Source organism: Propithecus coquereli, unplaced genomic scaffold, assembly GCF_000956105.1.
Source record: "Propithecus coquereli isolate 6110/MARCELLA unplaced genomic scaffold, Pcoq_1.0 Scaffold118, whole genome shotgun sequence".
Taxonomy (NCBI): Eukaryota; Metazoa; Chordata; class Mammalia; order Primates; family Indriidae; genus Propithecus; species Propithecus coquereli.
In genome coordinates, this window is record NW_012135858.1 from 2,195,271 (window position 1) to 2,207,852 (window position 12,582).

Consider the following 12,582-nt stretch of genomic DNA (forward strand, 5'->3'; position numbering starts at 1 on the left):
CCCTTTCCCTCTTTTAGAGAGAGAACATAATACCATGAGAGTATATCCAATTTGGCCTTCATATTTTAAAAGACACAGACATGAAGTTTGATTGTCCAAACTTTCCAGTCCTTTTCTTTTTCATTTTTGAAATCAAGTGTCAAACAACTTCAGTAATACTTGCTTTTGTGTTTGATCTCACCAGAACCTTTATAAGTCTGATCTTCAGTGGCTGAGAGGCATTGGCTGGGTCCCCATTGGGTCTGTGGATGAGGTCAAGTGCAAGAGAGCTGCAGAAATCCTGAGCGATACCCTCTACCGCCAGCCTCCAGACAAGCTGAAATTTACTAGTGTAACTGATTCCCCGGAACAGGTGCTGGCCAAGAACAATGCCATCACCATGAACAAGGTGAGATCCCAATTTGGGGGAAAGTAAACAGAGCTGTATGTCATTTAGAATGCCTATGCTTAATTAAGTTAGTCCGTTTTGTTTTATCCAATTCAATTGCTATCCAATGTATAGTGATGGGGTTGAGTTCTCTATTCTGTTATGTAAGGATTCCACATTTCTGCTTTGACATCTCTCGTGAAATAGCCAGAGTTAAGAATAGGACAGCTATTTGGGGTTCAAATTGTTTGAAGTATATGAGAATTAGTCATACATGGTTTGGTATCAAGGTTTCTTTCTTGCTGGGAACATATTTAGGTTAGCATAGAACACACAAGTAAGATGCAAATCTCCATAACATTTATCAGAAAGAGATCTAGAGATGGCATATACAGGTGCATTTGCAGTTAATAAACAAACTAACAACAAACAACATAATAAACAAAACATGGGAGGATTTGTCAAGATAGCCACAGTACAGATATGCATGCATATATATGCTTGGGAAATACTTGCTTTTAATTTCATTAATGTGGGGGTCACCTGATTACCAAACACACACGAGTGTGCGTGTGCCTGTGTTTGATTATACACACACACACACACACACACACACACACACACACACACACTACAGATGTATTTTTTCTTTTCATAGCTTAAGATGCATTTATATTTAGTTACCCTGTAAAAATCAAAGAGATTGGAAAAGGTGTTAACACAGCACACAGCGCCGATAGCAAGGAGGCTGGCTTTCAGCATTGTCATGATTTCTTAATTGAAAACTCCTGTTTACAACTGTTTTTCTAAATTCATTAAATTTTTTAACCTTCACAGCGCTTATACACAGAAGCCTGGGACAAAGACAAGACCCAAGTTCATATTATGCCTGATACACCTGAAATTATGTTGGCAAGACAAAATAAAATAAATTATAGTGCGGTAAGGCCATTTGTTTTATTTCTTTGATCTGGTCACATTGATTTTTGCTGATGTAGAAATGTCAGAATTATGGAGTTAATCCTCACGTAGGCCAATTAGCTTAGTTTTGGTTTTTTATGCCTATTACCCTACCTTGAATATACATATTATTTTATTTTAAAAATAGGTAGAAAGATTGATAAACAGATAAGCACAAAAAATCTCCTTATCAGTAAGGGAAAAAACTTAAAATTAACTATTAATGGCTGAAACATATCATAGTTTGAATTAAAAATAATTACTGCTGTTTATCAAATTACTACTTGCTTCAAAATTTGTTCTGTGAGTTTGTTTTCTTCAATTACTTCATCTGTAAAATGGGTTAAAAGTGCCTATCTTGATGAATTTTTATGAAGACTTAAGGAGGTTCAAAATATAACGTGCCCAGTATGGGGCATGGTGCAAAATAGTTGCTTAATTAACTTCTCCCCTTTATACTCAAGTCACCATGAAAATTAGATTTATTTAATATGCTCAAAATAACTTGAAGTTTATTTACAAGAACTGAAATAAGAATTCTTAAATTCAACTTATTTCAAAATGGCCTGAGGACAATAAAATTCATTCTATTTCCAGCCTCACTAAACTCGTCGCATATCTTTGCAGTCCAGAAATACTGCTGCATAAATAGCTTCTTGCTCAATCGCTCTTGCCAAAGTCAAGAATTTATATGGTTGATTCCAGAAGAGTACCAATTTTTCTACATGTTTATGTGTCTTCCTTGAAAAAAAAAAAAAAGGAGGACAGAGTTTTCTTCAGTTTGAGAACTCTGGAAAATTTAAACACTCATTTTTAAGACTTGACCAAATTTATTATTTTACCCATATTAATTATATTTGCCTATAATAATGTAGCCCTAAAGAGGAGGCACGCTTGTATCAAGTAACCATGACAAGTAAAATGAGGAGGATGTGATTTTGTTTTCTCTGGGATTATGAAACAGACCAAAGGACAAGCCTGATCATAAATATTTGATTGGCCTTGGCTTCAGTCACTTTGAATGAGCAATTTTCTCTTGGCCACAGTTTCTCAGTTGGATTAGCTTCTCCTGGGAGGTTTGTCCTGCCCACAGCAGATAAAGTTAGTTTCTATCCCAGATTGTAGTGAAGCTCTTAAACTTCTCCTGTTTGTTTATATTAGGAAAGTTGAGGTAGTTGGGTTTTTTTTTTTTTCCAGACAGCTGAGAGCAAATTGGGCTATTTCTTAATTCTAAAATTTTCATCTGGATTTACTTTCTTCAAAATTGCATGATCCTCCTAATTCCTTAAGAACTGTCATCTGAAGATTAGATTTCAGAATGTCCCACTTGAATTTGTTATCAAGCCATTGCCAGTGGTACTTTATTCCATATTTCACTCCATGAATGTAAAACAAAACAAAACAAATGCATCTTATTTTTTCTCTCAAATTCTCATTTACCCGTTCTAGTTCTCTTGGGTAACAAGCTTTAAAATGTAGACTTGCTGATAGCTAAAAGTGTTCTCTTCTTTGAAGCTCTGCATCCTTTTCGAATGTTGGAAGAATTAAAGAACTCTATTTGTTTGGCCTGAAGCCATGAGATGATTCAAGCACATTTTTTCCAACTTACAATATAAAAAAAATTGAGCATTTATTCTTCAAAAAAATAATAGATGAAGTATTTGATCCTCCAGTTTCAAAAGAAACATTTCTAGAAACTTTTAAGAAAAACAAATACCCGTTGGATTTTATCCAGAGATATTAAATTGATTATTATTTTTACTTTATCTTTTTCTTGTAAAATCTCATCTTGAAAGGATGCAAACTGATACATCTTAGTCATCTACTTTATAAACAAACAATAATATGCCTCTAGGACTCTTAAGTCATGGAAAAATTAAGTGCCTCTGTATCATATTTAAAATCCAGATGCTATTTCAGTATTCTTAATTCAATCTAATTTGAGACTGGGACATCAAATTGAAGCAATTATTTGTGCTGCACTTTTTGAGGATTTTCCTTACATTTAAGATATTGTCTTTACACAGCCTCAACAGTGAAAAGTACACTAAATAAGATAAAGCAGAAAGAAAAACCCCTATAAAATTGTAGATCATTGTTGTTTTCCCTTAAAACCATCAGTTATTTCTAAATTCTTTTCCAAAACTACCTACTGTTACTGTTTGCTTTAACCAATTCAATAAATCTCCTAATGGAGGAAAGGGGGAAACTGAAATTAGAGATTAAATTTTTCAATTATAGACTGATTTAAGAGCCATGTCTCTGTATTTGGGTATAGAGATGAGCTGCCTTTAAACCTCAGCTCCCCTTGAAGTTACACAAAGGCTTTCCAAGGGGTACTCTGGCATGGATCGTTTTAAGCAAATCAGTTCACATAGCTTCAATTTCCATACATACACTCTTCTAAATTATCTGCCTGAGAAGGCCCCTAAAGTTTAAGTGATGTTTCACTTCTTTCATACTCTTCTTTCACTTTAAAACAAGAAAGGCACAGTTTAAAGATGTGAAAAGAAACTAGACAACTAAATGCCACTCATTCTCTTGAATTGAATTCTGGATAGAAAAACAACATTGCTATAAAGGACATTATTGGGACAATTGGTGAAATTGGAGTATTCACTGTATATTAAACAATAAAAGAGAATAGTGTTAGACAGTAATATTGTATCAATATTAAATTTCCTCAGTTTGATAAATATATTGTGATTATGTAACATTCTCTTTATTCTTAGGTGATACATGGTAAAGCATTTAGGGATGAAGGACCTGATGTGTACAATTTTCTTGTAATCAGTTTAACAGTTGAAAATAATGGGAAGAAAAGAGAAAAAGAAATATATCCCCACATACATACATACATAAAAAGAAAGAGAGAGAGAAAGCAAATACGGCAAAAATATTAATAAATTGGGTAGTTGCGTGTTCATTGTGCCCTTGTAACTTTTCTGTAACTTTGAAATTTTTCAAAACATGGAAAATATATACTTTGAAATATTGAAGCATACATTAAAATATTTGACTAAGTATGATTATATAAAGATTTTATTTTTAAAAAGAAGGAAAAGAAAAAGTCGTACACATCCCAGTATTTACCGTGATGTATGCCTGAGAGTATTAAAACAAAAAAAAACTCTGCCAAACAATTTAATTCTGTAGTGACTATCAAAACTTTCTGAATCAGAGCACCATGAGCTCCTATAATTCCAAAATCTCATTAAGAGATCCAATAAATTGTAACTGTTCATGTTTAAAAATTATTTACCAAAATGTTTATTTATTTTGTTTCGATTTATTGAACACCAATATTAGCTATTATTTTAAGATTTATCTTGTTTTAAGAGGATACAGAATTGGTCAAAATTCCTGTAAGTGGTTCACAAACGTAAAAGGCTAAAAACTACTGATAGAGATGATTTGTTTAATGCATGGTTCTCAAACTATGCTCCCATGGAACATGTGCACACATCTGTCCTGCCACAGAGACTAAACAGTGGTGGTGTTTTCTCAATTCACAGAAAAAGTTAATAAATAGAATTTTATCAATTTTGTGTTTTTGACTCATAAATCTTTGGTACCTGCTATGCCAGTGTCTTCTAACAATTTCTAGCAGTTGACAAAATGAAGAAACAGAGAGTAAGTCAATATTAACAGAGAAATTCAGAAACAGTAGTTCATTCTTAGTTCAGCACTGTTTGATTATGGACACATGCTCATAGAGGTAGTATTACTGTATAATCTTATTCTCTACTAGTAAATTTGTTCCTAATTCAAATGTAGAATTAAATAAATCAAAATTTCTTAGCTGTTTCATTAAAAAAGCAAGTGCTGAACAATCTAAACACATTTAGAGCTATTGATATAACATATAAAATCTATAAGGATTCGTGCAAAGGGAAGTTCTGATGTTAAAACTTGCTAAATGTGAAATTTCCATTTAAGTAAATAGGTTGGATAAATAGAAAGTAAAAGAAAGAATTTTTTTTAACTTACGGCTGAACATACTAGTGCAGTTTTGCATTCAAAAATAGCCTTCCTTTCACAAAAATACCTTTTCAGAGTGAATGTGAGTTCCATATCTAAAAGCTGCTACTTCTTTCCTCAGAGCCTCTATCGCCAGGCCATGGAGGAAGCCAAGAAAGAAGGCTATGACTTGAGAAGCGACGCCATTCCCATTGTGGCTGCCAAGGCCTCCCGGGATATTGCCAGTGATGTAAGTAAGAGCTGATCAAGTCCTAACATTTGTTACCAACAAGCCAGCCAGAGGCATGGGGCGTGCAGCTGGAAGTCTCTTTAGTTATCATCCATCTTAACTTCATCACATAGGCAAATAATTTGAGGCTTGAGACAATAGAGAACTTGCCCAAGATCATAAGCATCATGGTGGCAAAGCCTAGACTGGAATGTTTTAAACAGTTCCTTTGACTCTTGTCTTTGGTCTTTGCTTAATAGGAGTGAATGTCTTGATTAAAGTTAGATAGACATATGCTGAGCTACTTATAAAACCTTATGAGCTCTCTTTGGGATACACTCAAGACAAAGATGCCAGAAAAGAAGCAGGTTTAACTGGGTTCTCCCCCCATGACCTGAAGAAGAACAAAGGTTAGCAAAAAACCTAAAAGTCTCCTTGCTATGGAGTCCACAGAATCAATATTTCTTTACCAAAAATGAAGACATCAGATTCCTGGACATCTTAAAATTTAATCCAAGAGGACTAAAATTGTACACTTTTATAGGTTTTTAAAATGTTTAAATTGTGATAAAAATACAAAATATAAACTTTATCCTCTTAACCATTTTCAAGTATACAGTTCTGTAGTGTTCAGTATATTCACATTGTGCAACAGATTTCCAGAATTTTTTCATTTTGCAAAACTGAAACTCTATACCCATTAAACAATGGAAGTTATCATTTTAAAACTACTCTTCCCCAATTATTTGTGAAGAGGAAATTATTTCTCGAACTGCCCTGGAAAAAAAATTTTAATGAGCCATGTAAACACACACCCCAGGTGTATTCTTATTGAATGGGTTTACTCACATGACGGACTTCTGAGACACTGTCATGGTTTATCAATGTAATTGGACTCTTGCTTTCAATGTTCACTTTTTGCCAACATATAATCCCTAGCATACATAAAAGAATCATTGTGGCATTTGTCTGTAGAGATGTGCCAATGAGCACAACACCCCAACATGTAGCATCCCAGCAGTACTTTTGATGAACTCCTCTGTTATCTTAAAGAGTTCATAGAGAGCGTCACCACAGAAAGAACAAAACGGAATGGCCGTTGGTGCCTCCTCCTAATTTACTGGGTGCTCTCTTTCAGTACAAATACAAAGAAGCTTATCGTAAACAGCTGGGTCACCACATTGGCGCCCGAGCAGTACATGATGACCCCAAGATAATGTGGTCCCTCCACATCGCCAAAGTGCAGAGTGACCTTGAGTACAAGAAAGAATTTGAGAAATACAAGACGAGGTACACCAGTCCAGTAGACATGCTTGGTATCGTTTTGGCCAAGAAATGTCAGACCTTGGTCAGCGATGTGGACTACAGACATCCTCTACATGAATGGATGTGCCTGCCTGACCAGAATGACGTCATTCAGGCGCGGAAAGCTTATGACCTGCAGAGTGATGTGAGTATCCTTGGTACTGGCTCTGTGTGTTAAAAGCAGATCTGACGTATGTCCGTGGTTCTGATTAGTGCCAATGGATTGGAATTTGTTTGTATATTTCCAACACTGTACAATTGAATATCTGAATGGAGTTTCCCGTTGGAAACACTACAATTTGTTTTACAATTTGTTTTGTTTTCCAAAAGAAAATAAATATTATCAATTCTATACAGGTATAAATCTTTCTAGTGACTCAGGCTTCCTTGGTCTGAATCAGATGAAACTTAGCCCTCAAAAATATCACTACAAACTTGTGGCTAAAGAGATGGAAATGTGTGTGTTGGGGGGGATGCAGAGGGTAGTATGCAGAAAGTGGGAAGAAAAGTATATTATGCTAAGTCATTTTAACAAACATTTACGTTTTACATTCACTGACAGAAAAGTCCAAGTCTTTCATGTGTCTTTTATAACCAATCATCTGGCCAGGCATGGTTGCTGATGGCTGTAATCCTAACACTCTGGGAGGCTGAGGTGGGAGGATTGCTTGAAGTTAGAAGTTTAAGACCAGCCTGAGCAAGAGTGAGACCCTGCCTCTACAAAAAATGGAAAAAAGCTGGGCATGGTGGAGCGTGCCTGTAGTCCCAGCTACTCAGGAGGCTAAAGTAGGAGGATTGCTCAAGCCCAGAAATTTGAGGTTGCAGTGAGCTATTATGATGCCACTGTACTCCAGCCTGGGTGACAGAGCAAGACCCTGTCTCAAAAAAAAAAAAAATTCAATCATCTGATACTTACTGACAGTTAACATATCCTATTGAGAGCAAAATAAAATGAATAATTAGGAAATATCTAATATATTATCTCCATGACACCACGTTTCCTTTACACGCTTGACACTTTGTGATTTTTAAAGATGGAAACAATAGTAAGAGTTTTTGTGACTGTGATAGTCACACACCTGGGTCTCAGTGTGTGGTTTTATTGGAGCTAGTAGAGCACATTTTCCAAAGCTAAAGAAGCACTGCTCCTGTGTAAAAATCTTGTAATACTCTCAAGAGGAAGACTATGTCTTTTGCTTTAAAAATTAAAAAATATTTCATTATTCTTGGTGCACTCCTCTGTTCCAAAAAAAGTGCTCAGGAAAAAAATATGCTTAGGGTTCAACATGTTTGTGAGTGAGTGATTAACTATGCTGGGAGTTTCATCTATTCATCATTACTTTCGTATTTCTCTAGTATGGCCCATTTGGTGACTATGAATCCGAAATACTAATTAATAAACGTGTTTTTTATTTGTTGATCTGCAGAATTTGTATAAGTCAGACCTTGAATGGATGAGAGGCATTGGCTGGGTTCCAATTGATTCCGTGGATGTTGTTAGAGCCAAGAGAGCCGCAGAGATACTGAGTGATAATATCTACCGTCAGCGGCCAGACGCAATGAAATTTACCTGTATAACTGACACTCCGGAGCAGGTGCTGGCAAAAAGTAATGCTATAAACATAAGTAAGGTGAGTCTTCCATCCTCACCGGGGTAGATATCAGAAGTTACCATAGAACAAGGTAAAAATTTTGACATGATTACACTTAAAGATTACTGTAAGATTCACAATATCTTTTAAAATTATTTTTCCAGTATAATAACACAGTTACTTAGTGGTACTTCAAATTATTAAACTGATGTTAAAAATACTATGTGCCATAATTATTTCATAATTCTTTCCTAGACATTATTGTAAATACTACAATCTAATCATACTTTCTATAACTGTTAAATTCTTTAACAGTTTAAAGAACTAAATTCTTTAAAGAATTTTAATAAGAAACAAAGGTAGGAATTTATGCAACTTTCATAACTTTATTTCTACTTTATACACAAAAGAGATGAACTGGCACATAATCCAAAGAAAAATGTATGTGAACACCAAAATAATTTTTCTCTCTCTTTTTTTTTAAAGCGCTTATATACTGAAGCCTGGGACAATGACAAAAAAACAGTTCATGTCATGCCTGATACGCCGGAGATCATGTTGGCCAAACTCAACCGGATACAATACAGTGATGTAAGTAAACTGTTGCTCTTGTAATGAACAGCAAGGCAAAATGAACTGTTGTAACTGTATAGTGCAATATTTTTCGACTGACTTATTGTACATATTCCAAACTAACACAGTCAGTAAAAGAGATAGTTCTCACTTGATTCAATTTGGGGCTATTGTGGTGGGTCCACAAAGTAGGCCAGCCTTTCATTATTAACAGGCTGTCAGGTAATGGGAAGTTTACAAATAAATACCCCAATAGGAATTATACTTATAAAGCCTTCCCCAGCAGATCAGTTTGGACATCAAGCCATTATTTTATTCAACAATTATTTAGCAAGCAGGTGCTGGGTTGGAACCCAGTGAGTTATTAAGCCCTGCATTGTTTTGCTGCTTCAATATGCTCTAGTTGTGATTTCATGTTACTTGCAAGCATTTTTCTCATCATCTCAGTCAAGACCAACATTTTCATAAGGGCAGTGACCCTGAAATCCAGGTCCACAGATTGATCATGGTCTGAGATGACAGCCTGCAGCAAAATGAGAAAAAATAAGCACAATACATTGAGTTTTTAATATTATAAAATCAAATATATTCAATTTTAAGTACTGTCCTTATTCTTTCTCCTTCTTTAGTATTAAGATGGCTTATGCATATATATATATATATATACACACACACACAAACACACACACACACATATATATATATATTATGATGGCAATATTAAATAGTTGTTTTTATATGTGCTTGTTTGGCAAAATAAAATTTTGGCAACCAACTGCTGATTTCCCTCCAGTTTTTTTTTGAAATGTATAAGTAATAAAATCCCAAAGTTAAGAACGTGTGCCTTTAAAATCCTTGAAGATCTATGAAGCAAAGCTATCTATATAAGCGCCTGAATACTTGACTTTGTGGATTGTTTCTGTAGTTTAAATGAGGACGGAGAAAATGTAATAACAAACAGCTTCATTGTTCTTGAATGGAGTGATAAATAATGACTTTCTTTTCTACAGAAACTCTATAAACTTGCTTTGGAAGAGTCCAGGAAGGAAGGCTGTGACTTGCGTTTGGATGCCATTCCAATCCAAGCAGCTAAGGCTTCAAGAGAAATTGCTAGTGATGTAAGTTGCTGTTTTTGGAAAAAGCATTTCTTACTCAAAGATGTTGACAAATAGCAGCTTTTAGAATTTGTCTTGGAAGAAATGTAGTTACCTCAATTCTCATACGCAAAGTTGCAAATGGACCAAAAAAGAAAAAAAGAAAAGAAAAACCCCACAAAATCACAAAATTCTATGTCCATTATACCTGTTAATCAAAGACAGAGGCATATTATTTTTTAAGTGTTTTATGGACACTAAAAATGGGTTTATATTTTTGAGCCTCAGAAATTGAGCATCAGTTGACCTAGGATGTTTGTGAAATTAAAGAGATTAATGCTAAGTGAAATCAGCCAATAAAAATGTGAACTCTTTCCTACTACTTCTATCCATTTACTCTGGCATTAAAAGAAGACTAGATGATGGATATGTTTTAGAGTTTTGTTTCATCCTTTGTGTGATAACTATCAGTGAGGCTGTCCTGCTAAGATGCCCCTAACCGGACGCAAAAACAGATTGCGCAGTTGGCAAAGCTTTTCTGATCACCCACTTGCTCTTCTGTCTCCTCTTATTCTTCACATGAGAAATACCTCCTGAGGGTGCCCCTTGCCTTCATTCTGTACCAAGCCTCTTTAGTACCCAAATCCACACTTTCCTTCTCCTGGAAGGGCCCGGCGCCTTGGACTTATGCTTCATTCCTTCTATTATCAAAACTTTTTCTTACTATTAAGCTGTAGAAGTCCACACCATGATCATCTCATGGTAAAACAGACCATAATGTGTTATTCTTGAATTTTAGAAGTAGATAGATTCACTCATAGTGAAAGCTCAGTGACACTGACAAGCTAATAAGGAAGCCATTTCCTGGTGACACACAAATGCTATCACATCCTTGACCAGGGAATTTATTATAAATTCTGATAACAAAGGAGTATTCTAAAATATTCTTAATATCAAGCATTTTGAGAAAAAATAACTGTCTTTAAGTAGATGCTCTACGAGAGTATACAAAACATTTTACCTTTACTTGTTAAGGAATCTAATATAAACTAAGTAGTATAATGTAGAGAGGAGGAAAAATATTCGGAATGAGAAAAGCTCCCTTCCAGGCTCAGCCCTGCCGCCTACTTGCAATGTGACCTTGGACAGATCCCTTAACCCCTCTAAGAGTTCAGGTTCCTATTTTATAAAATGTGCTTGATGATATTCACCTTTCTCCCTCATAATAGTAATGGGGAAAATAAAAATAAAAAATGGGTGTGAATCTATGAAATGTGATATATATAAGACATTCTCATCATTAGACTCTTTTTCTTTTTTCAGTACAAGTACAAGGAAGGCTACCGCAAACAGCTTGGCCACCACATTGGGGCTCGGACCATACAGGACGATCCCAAGATGTTGTGGTCCATCCATGCGGCCAAGATACAGAGTGACAGGGAGTATAAAAAAGACTTTGAGAAGTGGAAGACCAAATTCAGCAGCCCAGTGGACATGCTGGGGGTGGTGCAGGCCAAGAAGTGTCAGATCCTCGTAAGCGACGTAGACTACAAGCATCCCCTGCACGAGTGGATCTGCCTGCCTGATCAGAACGACGTCATTCAGGCTCGCAAGGCCTATGACCTGCAGAGTGATGTGAGTTGGTCTGATATTCTTCAGCCATGTATGTAAAAGGGTTCTTCCTTGTGCCATGGAATTTTGTGCGACCTACAGTCTGGTGTAACCTACAGACACCATGTTAGGATAATGTTATGAAATGCATAAAATAAAACATATATTTACTTGCAAAAAAACCAATCATATTGAAGTATTGTTATGAAAATTAAAAATCTGTTATGTAGTAACATCTATGCTTTTTATTAGCACTTTAAATAAAAGGTTCTAGCAATGAGAGTAATAACTAATTCAAAGAAGTGATAAACATAGTTTAAAATGTCTGCAACAACTGTAATAGGATATAAAAATATTTGTAATTTCTATTGCTCACAAAGTCACATGTTGTGTCAATACTACTATAATTCATTGCATATACTTATAATGAAATGAAACGCTATATTTCAGTTAGAGGTTAATGAAAATAAGGATGTTATTAAATATATTTTTTCTATCCAAGTTCTCTCATGCCAGGTCAAGAAATCCTGGTTTAAAGCAAACCAATTTTCCAAATGAGTCAATTGCTTTATGATTTTTGCATCTGCTTAACTCATAGGAAGTATCTATTGTAACTTGTGAATGGAAGTTTAAGAATGAATTATACATATTGAGACAATTTTTCTGAGCAACTAAAAACCATAGCTCCCTAGAAATGTTAGGCACTTTTGTTTTGGCCAGTAGCTTGTCCTTTGGAAACTCAAATACTACCTCATTGCTATTACAGCTTCTTCTTTTGATCAAGCTCTAGCTAAATAGTAAACTTTTGGAAGAATGATAAAAGTAGTGGCATAGTAAAAAAAAAGAGTTTCCCAAAAAAGCCATAAAAATAAAAAGAATTGTTACCCTTCC

At 35.1% G+C, this 12,582-nt stretch overlaps 1 protein-coding gene across 1 annotated transcript in view; it reads left to right on the forward strand.

Moving 5' to 3' along the window:
• NEB (nebulin) overlaps positions 1–12,582 on the forward strand; it is a 207,647-nt gene that overhangs the window by 92,246 nt on the left and 102,819 nt on the right. Inside the window, 6 exon segments of the mRNA XM_012659396.1 lie at positions 5,430–5,537; positions 6,655–6,966; positions 8,249–8,452; positions 8,900–9,004; positions 9,997–10,104; positions 11,404–11,715. Coding sequence (XP_012514850.1) covers positions 5,430–5,537; positions 6,655–6,966; positions 8,249–8,452; positions 8,900–9,004; positions 9,997–10,104; positions 11,404–11,715 — 1,149 coding nt within the window.